General features: G+C 45.4%; 1 protein-coding gene across 1 annotated transcript in view; it reads left to right on the plus strand.

Annotated features, from left to right (window-relative positions):
• Positions 1–1,228: 1,228 nt before the first annotated feature.
• DGKH (diacylglycerol kinase eta) overlaps positions 1,229–16,558 on the plus strand; it is a 200,385-nt gene continuing 185,055 nt past the window's right edge. Inside the window, exons 1-2 of the mRNA XM_052650123.1 lie at positions 1,229–1,288; positions 8,472–8,666. Coding sequence (XP_052506083.1) covers positions 1,229–1,288; positions 8,472–8,666 — 255 coding nt within the window. The remainder of the gene's footprint in view (positions 1,289–8,471; positions 8,667–16,558) is intronic.

The raw sequence follows: 16,558 nt of genomic DNA on the forward strand, positions 1-16,558 counted from the left end.
GAACCTGACGTCCTGCAGTCCATGGGGGTCGCAAAGAGTCAGACACCACTTAGGGACTGAACAGTAACAACAAAGCCATTCTCGGGTTGGAAATAGACTGAAACCGTCTCCGATGCTCATAAGAGAATCAGAAACGCTGTTTGAAATGTTGTTTTCAAAGGTTGGAACCAGGCGACATGTCATTTATTGAGCGCTCACTGCGAGCCAGTCCCTTTCCGTAATTTGAAGGCAGTGCTCTAACTGGAAGGCAGATCCACTCCGGAGCCGGGTTTCTTTCCATGAAACCGTTAATCACTAAAAAGACATTAAAAAAACAAACAAAAAAAGTACTCCCTGAAGCTGAACCCCTCTCGCAGATGCTAACCCGTCTGCAAGGCTTTTTAATGTCACAAAGCATAAACCATCCCTGGCGCAGCTGGTTCAAGAGCGGCTCTGGAATGCAATGATCTCCCTCGCCCTGTCGAAGTCGGTTACCGTCCGGCGCGATTCAGTTCAAGCCCCAGCGCCCGGAGGAGGGGAGGTGCCCGCGCGCGGGCCGCCGGCGTGGGAAGGGAGGCGGGCGCGGGCTGCGGGCACCGGGAGAGGAATACGCGGGGACAGGGGCGCTAGAGGCGGCTCCGGGGACGCGCGGTCGCTGCTGCTCCCATCGCCAGCTCATCGGCCGGCCGCGCCGGGCTTTCCCCACCGCTCCCCTCTCTCCCCGCGCGCGCGCGCGGCGGAGGCTCGGCGCCCGGTCCCGCGGGGGAAGCTGCTCGCGTCCCCGCGGCCGCCCGGCGCCCCTCACCAACCGGCGGGCGCTTTCGGTTCCGTGCCTTATAAGGCCGGCCGGGGGGTGTCACGTGCGCCCCGGGCCGCCCGCCGGGAGGAGGGGGCGACGGGGAGGAGGCGGGGCGGGGAGCGGGGAGGAAAAGGGGAGGGAGCCGGGGGCGGAGGAAGGCGCGGGGGGCGGGCTCCGCGGCTGCGGGAGGCGGCGGCGGCGGCGGCGGCGGGGAGCGGATCGCGCGGCGCTGGACCGCGGAGGAGGAGGAGGTGGACGGAGGGCCCGGCGCGGGGGCGGGAGAGCGCAGCGCGGCGGAAGCCGGAGACGGCGGGAGGGCCGGTGGCTGGGAGCCGGGCGGCGGCGGCGGCCGCGAGCACCGCGGCGAGGGAGGCGCATCCAGCGGCCGCGGCGGCGGCGGGGGGCCCGGGTCCGCACTCCGCGGGCGGCCGGCGGGCGCGGGCCAGCGCGATGGAGCCGCGGCACGTGCGCCCCGCGCCGGGCGCCCGCAGCCCGACCTGGGAGGAACCGGTGGGTACCGCGCCCGCGCCCGCCCCCTCCCGCTTCTTCTCTGTCGCGTCCCCTCCCTCCCGCCCGAGCCGGGTTCCGTTCAGGAAATGGCCCGGGATGAGGTCCCCAGCTGCTTCCCAGCCGGGGCCGCGCTTCCTCCGCCGCCCCGGCTCCTCCTCGCGCGCCGCCCGGAGCCCCTTTGTCCGGCCCGCCGAGGCTTTCCCCGAGGGGGGCTGCCGGCGACCCGCGCGGATCACGGCCCTCGAAGCACCGTTTGATTTCCGTGCTTCATCGACTTCTCAACTTTTTTTTTTTTTTGGACTTGATTTTAGAGCGTAGAGGGTGGGTAGGGAGGAGGAAAGGAGAAATCCAGACCGCGGGTCGGCGGGCAGGGCTCGGAGGAGACCCGCGCTCCCCTCGGCCCGAGACCGCGCCCTGGCCCATCACCTGGGCGCGCTGGTTCCCGGGGACCCGCGCTGGCCGGGCGCATCGCGGCTTGAAGCCCGGAACCACGCCTCCGACTCGGGCTCGCCGCTAAAGCCCCGGGCGAGGGTCAAGGGGGCTTGCCAGGGGGGGAAGCGGGAAGCTGACCTTGATTTCGCCTAAGTTTTTCGCCGCCCATAAAACGCGGAGGTTGGGTGATTTTAGGGACCCGATAGCCTGTACATGTGCCTGGTATGTGCGACGGTAACGAGCAGGAGCCCAGGGGAGAGGGGGGCTCTTCGCAGCCGTTCTCTCAAACTCTTTCAACTTCTTTCTTGCAACGCAGAGAGTCAGAGCCACCTCACCACCCTCCAGTGTTTCTACCCCGAAATCCCCGTCTCACTCAGAGCTCTGTAATCCTGTGTGGGCTGCCTTTTTCCCCTGGCATCGAATTTTGGCTCTCTGCGCCCTGCCTCGATGTTTGGTACTCCGTCCTGGTTGATATTCTTGAGCCTCTGAAAAGCCTCACCGGTGTTCTGTTCACCGTGTTCCCAGGGACTCCCGCATTATCGGCTCAGGCTGGCCCCCTGCCTGTTGAGAGCTTCTAGGTCAGGTGCCAGGTTTGGTTTTTCTTTTCCAATGTGTACCCTACCGGCTCCTTTGCCCAAGTTTCTCTGCCTTCTGTTTCCCGACCTTTCGGGAGTGTCCTTCAACCCTGACTAGTCTGTATCTGCAGCTGTCTTTGCTTTCATAAAGTTGAACACGTTATTAGCTTGCCCGTCTGCTCATATTTCGTCTGTTGTGTGTATTACTGAGGATTAAAATATCCTTGAAATTCAAAATACAGTTTGGTTTTGGAGTTTAAGTCAAAGATCCCTGAAAACTAAATTTAGTGACCTGTTTTTGTAACTTCTTTACTTTTAAACTTTCCTACCTGGGAAGTCCTTCATGAACTTGCAGACCTGGAGTCAACACCAATCACAGTGAAAAATGCCTGGTTGTATGTATTTATTTTACTGTAGGATGCTGATGCCACAGCTACTTTGGCAGCAGAACTTTTATTTTTGCTTTACTTCAAGTGACAAAAATGAAAATGTACATTTATTAGCCTTTAAAACTAGAGCCCAAACAGAAATACGTGAGTGAATTGTGACACTTTTTCCAGTCTGCAGAACTCGCCTTTAAAAAATGAGGTTTATTTTCTTTAAACACTGCAGGCCTTTTTATTAACTCAACAGGTCTTTTATCCAGCACCTACTATGTTCCAGGACTGTTGAATGTAGCAGTTGACTGCACAGACACAAATCCTTAAATCATCACAGAGCCTTCATTCTTAAGTAGACAGAATGTCTTGTTTCATACATTTTACTATTTTAGAGTAAAAAGAAAAGAGTTCAAAGAAGAAAATCATCAGAAATCTCGTGTATGTGGCATAAAATGATCCATTGGACAAAGTGATTTTATTTGAAACCCTGTGGCTGTCCATGTCTGACATGAAGTCTCAGAACTAATAAAGGGGACTCTCACTTAATTTCTTAAAAAAGATAAGTTATCCAAATTACTGAAAAGTGGTGTGGACAAGAAAAATGACAGGGTAAAGTAGGGGAAATAATGCATGTAAATGTCAGTTATTTCAGACGTGGGGCGCTAACTGGGGAAATGTCAGCTTAATCTATGTTGAAGGACAGATTTCCCTGCAAAAACTTTTCTTGGATCAGTGATCCCTTACGAATCTAATCAAAGCTATGGACTGTCTTCCTCCCCAAGATGTAGCCATGCAACATACATATAAAAATTTAATAAAATTTCAAGGGAATCAGAGTTCCCATAGCCCATTCTGTTGACCCTCAAAGACCTTGGGTTAAAAGATCTGCTTTGACCGGGATTCCACTTTGCTGTCATTTAACATCTCTTTTTTTCTGAATTCCAATACAGGCTACTTTAGTACTTCTTTACCGTAAAAATACACTGTTACATTTATGAAAAGGAATATTCAGGAACGAACAGGCAATATTCCCAGCACACAGATCCTGTCGCATTGTTTCTTACTGTAAATAACAGCATATATGTGAGGATATACTTTCTCTGGTCTTTTTTGCCGAGTCCCAAAACGTGATATGATTCTACCTGGAACCATTCAGACAGAAGAGTTAACTTAATGTTGGGAAACGATGCTGAGTAATAGTAAAGAGAATAGCCCGTCTAGCTTGAAATGTACTCATGCTTGGAGCAGTGAGGCAGCTGCTGGCCATCAGGATGGTCTTTGTACTTGGAGATGAAATGAAGTTATTTAATTAAGGGAGGGAATTTAAATAAACTGTTAACCTTATCATTACCCCATCGAGGGCACTGGGCCTGCAAGAAGATAAATGTTAGCATTCAGGTGTCTGTGTATTTCCTTTAATGCTGGCTTTAGAATGTAATCAAATCGGTGGAAACAGAGGCATTACCTAAATTTCCAATTAATTAAAAAATATTTCGGTGGTGAGAATAGGTGGGTTCAGGAAGATATTTAGCCAAGTAGTCCTTGTAGATGATAGCCTGTGGGAAAGAAAACAGAATTCTTGCCAGAACTTAGCAGAGTATGAGGGTATTTACAGAGTAGTTCTTGAACAGTACTGGGATGCTAGAGTACCCTTTACTTATAAAAATTTATGTTTATTTCTGAATGATTGTTACCTAGTTGGCTCTGATGAAGCTATTCAGAACCACTAAAAAATTAGGGAGAGAAGAGTTTCAAAGGAAAAATGGCCAACACATAAGTGAGGCTTTATATTTATGTAGGAAGTCTAGATGACCGAAGGTGTGCGCCTTAGGTGCAGGGATGGGCATACGTACATGGAGTTGACATCATGATTACTGTCATTTCAAAATCCTCTTCGCTGAGATAACAAGGGAATTTTAATGAAGCTTTCAGTGTTACATTCTAAACATGGAATCAGTTCAGTTCAGTCGCTCAGTTGTGTCCGACTTTTTGCGACCCCATGAACTGCAGCACGCCAGGCCTCCCTGTCAATCACCAATTCTCAGAGTCCACCCAAACCCATGTCCATCGAGTCGGTGATACCATCCAACCATCTCATCCTGTGTTGTCCCCTTTTCTTCCTGCCCGCAATCTTTCCCAGCATCAGGGTCTTTTCCAATGAGTCAGCTCTTCGCATCAGGTGGCCAAAATATTGGAATTTCAGCTTCATCATCAGTCCTTCCAGTGAATATTCAGGACTGATCTCCTTTAGGATGGACTGGTTGGATTTCCTTGCAGTCCAAGGGACTCTCAAGAGTCTTTTTCAACACCACAGTTCAAAAGCATCAGTTCTTCAGCTCTCAGCTTTCTTTATAGTCCAACTCTCACATCCATACATGACCACTGGAGAAACCATAGGAATAGGTAGTGTATTATGGAAGGTGTTTTAAAGTTTGCATGAAAGCAGGTCTGTACCTGTTCAACCTGCAGTGTTCTTTGCATGGCTCCCATTGATTAGGAATGTGAGTCTTAGAACATGTTTTTAAAGTGCCTATGTACTTAGGTTCTTCAGAATCTAATGTAGACTTCAAGTTTATGACATAATATTTAACATAAAACCATAGAACATATGGGATTTAATCAATAAAAGCTACAAATGGATATTAAACCTCTTTTGTTATAAGTATGATCAATAAGAATATAATTCAAAATATCTCTATAGGTAATATTTATAAGGTTGGTATCAGAATGAGAACTGGCTGTAACTTATCTTTAGTATAATAGTTTTTTTTTTTTTTTTTTTAATGGGGTGGAAAGCCCTTTTAAGTAGACACCTAAAGGTAATTTAGTGATAGCTTCTATTTCCACTTCTTTCTGAATGCAGTGTCTGTGTGGCTTATGTTCAAGCTTATAATTGTTTGTGATACATTATGTTCAAAACAAAGATTTCAAAGTAATAATAATAAATATGTAAGATGCATCTAAGAAATTATTTGAATATCTGAAAACACCAAGTAAGGAGAACAGTTCAAGGAAATCTTATAAATTAAAGAAATAATGTAATATGCCACATATTTGAAATTTTAGTTGCTACTTTGAGCTACATTAAAATGGTTGTACACATTGAGCTCTTGACATTGCTGTTATATTTTTAGGGGAACTGAAGTGCATTGCAGGTATACAGTGTACAGATTGAACATCCCTTCTGGCAATTTCTAATTTACAGATAAGACCTGAGAAGATGCCAGTGGGTCAGCTACGTTAAGTTAGGGATTATAGTTCCTCAGAAGAGATGACTGGAGAAAAGAGTATCTTTTGTGAGCTACCTTTTGTGGGAAGTGGTGCGACATTCCTTCACTTGCTTACACAGTATTTCACTCTAAGTATGTGCTAGGGAAAATGCAGACCAGGCATCAATGAGTTAACATTGGCCGGTGAAGACTGGCTATACTTTCAGAGTCACAACCAAATTTTAGAACTTGTTACAAGAGTCTTTAAAGAGCAGGGGTAACGGTGAGGTTAATTTTTCATGAAGTAATGAATACCTTTACTTTGAGGTATTAATAGCCCAGCTTTTGCACATGAAGCTATATATATATATATTTTCTTTTTTATCTAGTATTTGTAAGTGATCAATGTTTGAATGAGAGTGAGAACTGTATTCAGTCCTCTTCTTAAGATCACAGAATAGGCATGGACATAAAACAATGGACCTTGCCCTTCTGTTTCACTCTCTGCCTGGATTTTGGAAAACATTACTTATATAAAACTTTAAACCTAAATGTGAATAGAAACATGATAATGGAGAAACCAACTTTTGTTGTGTGTTGTGGTATTGTGAATAGAACATTAGAATAAGACACATGATTTTGACTTTGGTCCTGGTTGTGACTTTGGGCCTCAGGTTCTTTACATTAAAAGAGAAGGTCTGAACTAGGTTTATTCTTTCAAAAAGCCATTGACTTAAGTGCTCTTTGGATTTGTGAGACCACTGGATTTGTCAGTGACCAAACAGTTGGGTTAGAATAAAGGCCAGTTTTTTTTTTTCCTTTTTCCTTTTAAAAGAATTCCCTTCTCAGAGGTATGTTCTCTGTAGATACAGACTTGCATTTTTATGGAGCCTTAAGTGTTCTTAAAGTTTATTCTGCCCAACTACTTTCTCTTCCTAAAGAAGACAACAGCCCAAAGAAGTGGCCTTTATCAGTTAGTAATACCTGGCCACAATCTCCTGTCTTTGCACATTTGAACTAACCGTCACATTTTACATTTCAATCAATTTAATCTACCTAGTGGCTAGACAGTGGTACAGGGATTGTATATTGTTTCTGAAAATCTCTTAGAACTGTTAGTTCTACAGCATCAAATTATTGACAGTAAGATTTAAACTTGAAAAAGGCAAAAAACCCAAAAACCCCAAAGCAAAACACCTCCTCTCTTAGTCTGGAGGACCCTTAAAGGTCATGTCAACTGAAAAAAAATTAGAATGAGTTTGAAGGGCGCGAACACACTAAAGAGACTGGATGCTCTCCTGAAGCGTGAAGAGACTCCATGGTGTGGCAGGGACTTTTTGCCCTACTTAAACACACAGCTTAACAGCAGCGTGGAATTCTCTGTGGATCACAAGAGGAACCTGTCACTTGAGTCTCTTCTCCCCGAAGCCCTCCCACAGCAGGCGTGCACATGGCAAGGCGAGACTGCTGTTTCCCAAGCGTCCGCTCCACCAGCTCGCAGGGGACGAGCTGTGAGCGGTGGCTGCCGCCTGTTGATCCCATTTCCTCCCGCTCTAGTCCGGGTTAGGGAGTGGCTCTCTCCCAGGACCTTCCAGTGTTTTCGTGCTCGGGCTCCGGCGTTCGCACGGCTCCGGCGCTTTGTTTTCTTCTAGGCAGTCCCCCCGGTTCGCGCTTGAGCTCAGACCTTTTTCTTGCCCGCCGTCGTCTCGGGCTGCGTGTAACTCGCTGGTTTCTGCGCGCTCTCCACGCCCTTGCCAGTTTCCTGTTAGCCCAAGGGATCGCTCTTTCCGAACGAAAAAGTTCTCCGAGCCGAGTGGAGCCTCCCGGAAAATGCTCTTCTCTTCCGTGTGCGCCGGATGGGGGTGGGGGTGGGTCAGAAACTGAAGGCCACGGTCGGGAGAGCGGACGGGACCCGGACCTCCGGGCGGAGGCGGGAGAGGTACGCTTCATCACAGAGGGGCTGGGGGATCCGGAGACCCACCAAGGGGCAGCGCCCGTCCGTCGCGGGGCCGCAGGGGACTTGTACTCTCGGGGACTGTGCCGCGAGGCCCGAGTGTCTCTGCAGAGATCCTGAGTTCGGGAGGGTGGGGGGAGCACCCAGGGGAGCCGGCAGGAAGCCAGGTTCCCTTTCTGCTCCCGGGGCCGTTCCTGCCACGGTTGCCCGGGAACCGAGGGAGGGAGGAAGCATCGCCGCCAGCTGGGCCTCCGGGAATGTGGGTGCGGAGATTTCGCACCTCGCTCGCCCTGCGCGGCCCACCCTGGGGACCCCATACCCTCGGGGACGTGGGACATGGGACGTAGTTCTGACCCGTCCGTCGCTCCCATCACCGCTACCCGCGCGGGTGGTATTTCGGGCCGGGCGCTCTGGGGTCCCAGGCGGGCCTGGCTCCGCGCCCCCAGCGCCCCGCCACGGCCGCTGCTCTTGCCGGAGCCGGGCGCGGGGTCCAGGGGGCTCCCGGGCGACCCCTCCCCTGCGCGGGCGGCTGGGGGGTGAAGATGGCGGCGGCGGCGCGGGGCTCCCGGCCCCGCTCGAGCGGAGCGCGGCCCCTGACCGCCGCCCCCGCCGGGCGGGGCTGTGTTCCCGCAGGAGTCGGACAGGATGGCCGGGGCCGGCGGCCAACACCACCCCCCGGGCGCGGCGGGAGGAGCGGCAGGCGCCGCGGTCACCCCCGCCACTGTCCCGGCGGGGCCCGGAGACGACTCGTCAGACAGCGAAGCGGAGCAGGAGGGACCCCAGAAGCTGATCCGCAAAGTGTCCACTTCGGGGCAGATCCGCACCAAGGTGAGGCGGGCCGAGAGCAACGGGGAAGGCGGGAGGAGGCAGCCGGGGAAGGGGACGGCGGGCGCCCGCGCGCGGGGAGCGCGCTGGCGGATCCCGGGAGCAGAGGTGAGGGCTGGGCCTGGGCCGGGGTGGGGGCGGGGCCTGGACCCGGGAGCAAGGGGAGCCGATGTGGGGGCGGGGTCTGGGCCTGGGGGCGGAGCCTGAGCCGGGGATCGTGGGGAGCAGAGGTGAGGGCGGGGGCGGGGTCCGGGGATGGGGCCTGGGCTCGGGGGCCGGGAGCAGAGGTGAGAGCGGGGCCTAAGCCCGGGGGCGGGGCCTGAGCTCAGGGAGGGGCCTGGGATCGGGGGCGGGGCCTGAGCCCAGGGGCGTGGGGCGCAGAGGTGAGGGCGGAGCCGGGGCCGGGGGTGGGGCCCGCGGGAGCTGTTCCCGGTCCCAACGCGGGGGCCTTCAGGGTGGGCTCCCGGGGAGCCAGGCAGCCAGAGGTGGAGACGGGGAGCCAAGCAGCGTGGGAAGAAGCCGAAACGCTGTTTAGAGTTACCACTCAGGGATCCAAAAAGGAGTGTTTTTTTATTTTCGGTCCTACCTGCCGAGCAGTGGTTGCGGAGACCTTGCACAGGAGAAAAGTGCAGGCAGGCCAGCCAGAGCAGCTGTGACCTTCGCCACCTTCTCTTCCCGAGGGCAGCAGCCTGTCGCTGCCTGACCCTCCCAGAGGGGAGGATGGGGAGGTGACCCCTGCCTTCCCCTTTGCTGTCCTTTGGTAAATGATGCTCGCACCCTGCGCAGCACAAACCACAAACCTCGAGTCCCAGGTTTCCACTAAGTGCTGTATTCAGATCTTATCAACACACGCATGGTTATTTTTAATACTAAAAAGTAACTGCTTCGTCGTATATGGAGATATGCAAGCTGTGTTACTCTTTCTGTAGCACATGCTACTGACCTGTGATGGCTCAAGTTGAGAGTTTTAATTTGATTTTATATAATATATATATTTCAAATGCTTGCAACTTAAACATTACTTATATATTCTAAATTTGGGTCATATTTTAGAAAATATGCTCTTGAGAGTCTGTTATCACTGGGCGATTTTAACGAGGAATTAGAAAAGGGAACCAATAAAATCGTAAAGTTTGTGTGCTCTTTAAAAATAAATGTGCAGAAGTTAATTCATTCTGATACCTATTTTTACGAGAACTTGTTTTCTAAGGTTAACGGACCCACATATGAAAATAGAACTTTTATTATATGCCTGTGGATTCATGTTTGCACTTGTCTGCCTCCTTACTTTCTAAAATAAATATGTGTAAGCACACACAAAACTGTTAACAAACTTCACTGAATGAAGAGTCAAAGACTGCTTCATTTTTAAGTGCACATCTTGTAACTGCTTTTAATAGTGACATTTCTAACTTAATAAAATTTGTGATAAATTAAGGGTATGGCGTTTAATGTATTTTTAGAAGATTAAGGCTAAATAAAATAGGGACTTTCCTAACAGAGAGTGCCTTTAACATTTAAAATCTTAATTTAAAAAGTTCTCAAAACTGTGTTGATAATCAGCAAAATGACAGGTAAAGTGGCATTTTTACATTTTCATCTGAAATGGTTAACATTCCATGTTTACTTACATCAAAATTGATCAATAAATTTATACTGTTTAGAAGAAAATTTAGAGAGATTTCTAATTTGAACTGAGTGAAATAAAAAATTTGTTGGGAGTACCACTAAAATTTGAAAGATACTTGAACTGATGATAATAGCTACAATTATACTGTTTAAATTTGATATTTTCTGTGCTTTGGGGAAAAGCATATATATCAAGACTGAGAGTCAATTCAAGAAGCATATTTATTGTTGGTTTCCCATTTAACTTTCTAAAAAAAATATTTAACACTAATGTTTTGCCATGATTAGGGATAATTAATGATCATTAAATGAAATGTTCCTTAAATTACCGAAAATGTATTGTATTTTAGAAGTTGTGTTTTTCATACTTGCTTAATGCAAGTGCATACAGGTTCATCAACATTATCAACATTATCATACATGGATGGACACAAGTGATCAGGGCCTAAATTGGCTGTAACTGCTGATCCTTGGCCTCCTTACCCGCCCCATCCCCCAGTCCAGACTGTTCATATCTGCCACAAATTTCAGCAGTTACATCTCTGATTCTCAGGGATGAAGGCAGAGCAGTGGGGGGAAGGAGCACCGCTAAATTCAACTGTTGGTTTCCAGGCTTCAGTTATGATCCAGATAAAAGTTGAGGGAAAAGATCTTTGGAAAAGGATGGACACTCCATTGATCCCTTGCACAGGTGTGTGAGGTGGGAGAGCCTGGAGGAGGAGGCCCTGGGACTAGCCCAAGGCTTAGTCATTTATTAGACAGCAGGAGCTCATACATCCTGAAGATAAACCAAGGGATCATTAGATCTGACAGGTTGTGGTTACTAATAGCATCTTCATTATAGTGTATAGCAGTCTGGAATGGTATACGTGGCACATGAACACATAGTTTGCATGCCTATATCCACATGCGTACGTATGTTTTTGTATGTTAATATACACTCTTTGGAAAGCACTTGTGCACAGAGAGCCTACAGCAGAGTGAATTGAGAAGATGAGTTGAACATTATTTCTTGAATGACTGTGTGTGTACATTACGAGTGTTCATGTAATGCTTCGTGTATATGGGTATTAGCATTAAAACGCACTACTTCTTTTAGTTTCCTTTAAGATCCTTAGGATCATAAAGCTGATTGGTGTTTAGCTTTGGAGTGAAAAATAACCACTAATTTAAGTCATTACATTATTTTAAGTGTTTTTTTGTGGTAAACGTTGGTAAATATTTTAAATAATTTGAGTGTTAGTGAAGAACCTTAATCGTGGCATTTGGAAAGTGTCCAGACTTTTCTTAATTGAAAAAAGTAAAGTGTGCATATAGTAAGACCTTCAGACAGTGTGAGAGGATACTTGGTGATGGAACGGTATCCACTGAAAAGTCATCTCCTTCCCACACTAGACTTCATGGTCTCTGTTTCAAAGGCAATTGTTGACAGTTTCTTTGTTGTGTGTTTCTAGAAAATTTCTATGCACATAAAAGAATATATATATGTATACATACATGGGCTTCCCTGATGTCTTGGATGGTAAAGAATCCACCTGCAATGCAGGAGACTTGGGTTTGATCCCTGAGTTGGAACGATCCCCTGAAGAAGGGAGTGGCAACCCCCTCCAATATTCTTGTCTGGAGAATCCTATGGACAGAGGAGCCTGGCAGGCTACAGTCCATCCACAGGGTCACAAAGAGTCAAACATGACTGAGCAACTAACACACACGTGTCATTTCTCTAATGTTTGTCTAGAGATACCTTGTTCTCTCTGTTGATGGCCAAGTATTCCTTTATATCAGATTGAGCTCAGTGAAACTGCACTGTCAGCACCGGTAGAGAGTACGCAGAATGGTAGAGAGTAAGGCTGGGAGGTGGGGAAAATGGGGAGAAGTACATGCTTTCAACTCTAAGAGGAATATCTTCTGGGGATTTAATGTACAGAATTGTGACTGTAGTTACTAAAACTGTATCATGTATCTGAAATTTGCTAAGAGGATAGCAAAGTATTCTCAGCACACACACAGGTACACACGTGGTAGCTGTGAGGTAATGGATATATTAATAAACTTAATTGTGGGAATCATTCTACAATATATATGTCTATCAAATAATCATCACACTAAGTACTTTAAGTATATGTACAATTTTACTTGTCAGTTAGACCTCTATAGAGCTGGGAAAAAATGATCCCATATGGGAGATCTCATATGGTTTAATCTAGCATGTTATGTCATCACTTAATTAACCGGCTCTCTATGAAAGGAAATATGGGCTATTTGAAGACAACACCAATCTCAGCTTTTTTGCAGTGGACACTATACACTTCTTAAGTAAAGAATAAATAAGACCGGCATGCTTTTTGAATTAGCGTGGTCTAATAAAATCCACATGTATGTCTTAGTATCCTCCTCAGTCCTGTATTGTGTGGTCTTTGTTCCTCTTTTCATTTCCCATTTTTTTCCTTCTGTTTCTTTGTCCTTGCTATCTCTCTCCTACTTTTCTCATTCTCTGTTTTTCACCTTTTTTCTTTCTATGGTATCTCAGATGGTAGAGAATCCGCCTGCAGTGCAGGAGACCTGGGTTCAATCCCTGGGTCGGGAAGATACCGTGAAGAAGGGAATGGCTGCCCACTCCATTATTCTTGCCTGGAGAATCCCATGGACAGAGGAGCCTGGTGGGCTACAGTCTGGGGTTGCAAAGAGTTGGGCATGACTGAGTGGCTAACACATACACACAGTGATTCTCCAACTATCAGCTAAATAGGATTTCAGGTAGTCTCCTCTAGCTACCCAGTGCTAAACACTAGATAATTTTATGGCTGCCTCGATTTCCTCAAAGGAAATAAATCACTTGTATACAGAGGTTTAAGTACTGCTGATTGGGGAAACTAAAGGGAGCTGTAACTCATCAGATCTCTTCCTTTCTCTCTACCCTTGACTATTATCCCTAAATTCTTCATCTTGCCTCAAGGAGAATTCTGCGTTTAGATTGATTCTGCATTTAGATTTTATTGTTGTAGAGAATTTCACAGGTGTTTATTGGGAGTGAGGCATTCTGGAACAGCACTAAACTCAGAACAGCTTAATTTTGAACATGAGTGTGAAGGTCACTTGGTTTGCTTTTTGTTGGCCCATCAATACTGTGGTCTTTCATTTTGCAGTGAATGGCTGGAGGAAACTTGGTCAGGATTATAGACTAGAATTGTTCAACTGTCATAAGCCAAATGGTAAAAACAAATAGGAACCAACTCAAAGACTTTTTGACTCATCTTGGCTAAGGTCATGAAGCTTCATGTGTCAAAAATGCTTCCTAAAGTTTGCTTTATTATGCTCCCACTTATTTTTTCCACATTTATATGTCTTAGTTAATTTTAATGTCCATAAATGAGTTTCTAAACATTCCTAAACACTGGAAAGATATTCTGAACTTTGCAACACTATACCTGTATTAGGGCATCTCTTTCTGCCCGTTAAAAGAATAACCACCATATTATTCAGTTAAAACCTGGTTTTACTTTAACTTGAGGGATGTATAAATAAACCTTAGCATAAGGTAAGGCATGATCAATATGGAAATATTGATTTGTATTTTTCATTGCTTTATGAGATACAATTTGTGCAATTAAACATTATCTTTTACCATAAACCTTCTGTAGAGTAGATTAGGGAGGACTTGCTCAATGTTTTTCAGATTGTAGACGGCAGCCTGTTAGTAGGTTCTGCTCGTTCATATCCAGTATTTGAAACAGAAACAGAATAAATTAGAAAATACTGTTTAAGACTTAGCCACAGTTCTACGTGGAAACATTGAATTAGGTGATGATCCAAATAGTATGGGAAACAGAAACAAGGCCAGCAGATTGGTAATAAATAAAGCAATATTAACAAGTTTATTGTTCAGAAACTCACTATGATGTGAAAAGCAAGTAGGAATATTTACATTTTGATAGGTGATGAGCAGGAAGATATCTTGAATTATAAGAGTAATTAACATTCATCTAGGCAGAAGTCAGCTAACTTTTTCTATAAAGGGTCAGGTAGTAAATATTCAAAGCTTTGTGGGCCATAGACTGTCAGAATTACTCAACTCTACTGCTGTAGTGCAAAAGCATCTATAAGGCAGTACTTGAATATTCCTATAAGTGGCTGTCATGTGGTATATGTCTATATGTATGTTGTTGTTCAGTCAGTAAATTGTGTCCAACTCTGCACACCCATGGCTTGCAGCATGCCACGTTCCGTGGTCCACCATCTCCTGTAGTTCGCTCAATTTCATGTTTGTTGAGTCGGTGATGCTATCTAACCATCTCTTCCGGTAAAAGTTTAAGGATGTTAACATTTGAGTTCATAACATTTTCATGTCTTAACAAATATTCTTTTTTTTTAAAAAGCCATTTAAACATGTAAAAACCTTCTTAACTTGTGGGCTGTGTACAATCAGGTGCTGGAAGTATATGGCCCATGGATTTTCTTGTGGGCTTTAGTTTCTGATTACTTTTCTAGGTAATGGAAAATGGCTTACATAGCATTGCGAAGTTAAGGTGCTACGAAATGCAACCAGCGTTGAAGGGACCAAATAAAGCTAGATCTCAATCCATTTAAAAATCTCATCTTTGTAGAACATTTTATTTTTAGCTTGGTTTGCGTCTTTGCTTCCATTTTAATGTGAACTAAATATAGATTGGAAACTCTGAGTCTTGGTACAGTAATATATGGTATAACAACTTTCTTTCCATTTTGATTACAAGTGAAACATGATATCCCATTATTAAAGATGAGACTTAAATAATTTATTCAACCTTTACATACAACTTATGATGCATTATTTGAAGGTATCTAAATTTAGAAAGCTTTCACTTTAAGGCTGCATGTTTGCTGTTGTGGTGGGAGTGATGAAAGGTTATATGAAACTTTCATTGTAAATGACTCGGGGCTCCTTTCTGTTTCCAGGGTACAGGGTTTCACTCATATTGGATTTGTTAGGCTCTACTTGCTCAGGAAATATGTTTATAGGCAAAGGTTTTAATTAAAGAGCGTTTGGTTTATGTCTAAAAATAGACCTTTGAAAAAGACCCGAAACATGTTAGTCCACTATGTTTTCCCTTGACAAATTAATTTGATCTTGTTGGGTATGGAGTGGTTTTTTCCTGTGACTATTTAGTTATTTGAAACACGTTTGTGTTTTTGATTTGGTTAAGTGGCTTAAAAGGTCAATATCCATTGTTGATAATAACCTTAATTTAAGATGCAATATACATTGTTTCTGTTTTATCAATAGATTGTCACTTATTTTTTTCAAAGTAACATAAATGACAATATTCCTCCCACCCCACTTTTTATTAGAAGGATATTTGGAAGACTTGTTAGCCTCTTGTTTTTTTTTTTTTTAATTTTTATTGGAATATAAAAAAATGCAGCAGAATGAATCAGTTGTACATATGTGTACATCCACTCTTTTTAAGATTCTTTTTCCATGTAGATCACTGCACAGTACTGAGTAGAGTTTCCTGTGCTGTATGGTAGGTCCTTATTAGTTACCTAAGCCTCTTGTTTTATACCAAGGAAATATGATTAACTGTATCCTGTGTGGAGCAAGCATCTCTAATCTTCTCACTGTGCAGGCTGAATACCAGGACTTTGTCTAAACACCAGATTGTAATTAATATTTGTTGTTCAGTCACAAAGTTGTGTCCAGCTCGTAAGCTTGGGACATTCATGTCAGAAATGTAAAAATACCTTTCTCCTTAGTGTTTGTTTATAGAGCAGTTTTATAATATATACATGATCTCATCAAACAGTTGCGTAAAACTATCTGAATTTTACAAATGAAAAAACTGAGAGCAGCAGGTTGGAATATCTTCTAAGTAAATGGTAGGACTGGAACTCAAAAGCAGAACTTGGAAATAGTGGATGGCTTCCAAGTGTCTTCTTTTAAGTCCGGTAAGCTTCTTGGATTTGAAACTTGACTTCTATAGTGTACAAGTATGGGTGTGTTGGGTTGGCGAAGAAGTTCGTTAGGGTTTTTCTGTACAGTGTTATGGAAAAACCCTAACGAATTTCTTGGCCAACCCAATATGTGGGTGTCTGCTCACCTCTCCTGCCTCCCCTCCCCTATGTTACCCTCTCCCTTCCTGCCTCGCCCTTTATTCATCTGTTTAATCTGAATGTATCTCTGACCAATGTTTTAGGTTTCCTAATGCCTTTTTGCATTCAAAACTCGTGTTTTTAGTGAGATGCTGAACAGTGTGTGTTTGAAAAATGACTTCTGGAATAAAATATTT

This window comes from Budorcas taxicolor, chromosome 12, assembly GCF_023091745.1.
Source record: "Budorcas taxicolor isolate Tak-1 chromosome 12, Takin1.1, whole genome shotgun sequence".
Classification (NCBI taxonomy): Eukaryota; Metazoa; Chordata; class Mammalia; order Artiodactyla; family Bovidae; genus Budorcas; species Budorcas taxicolor.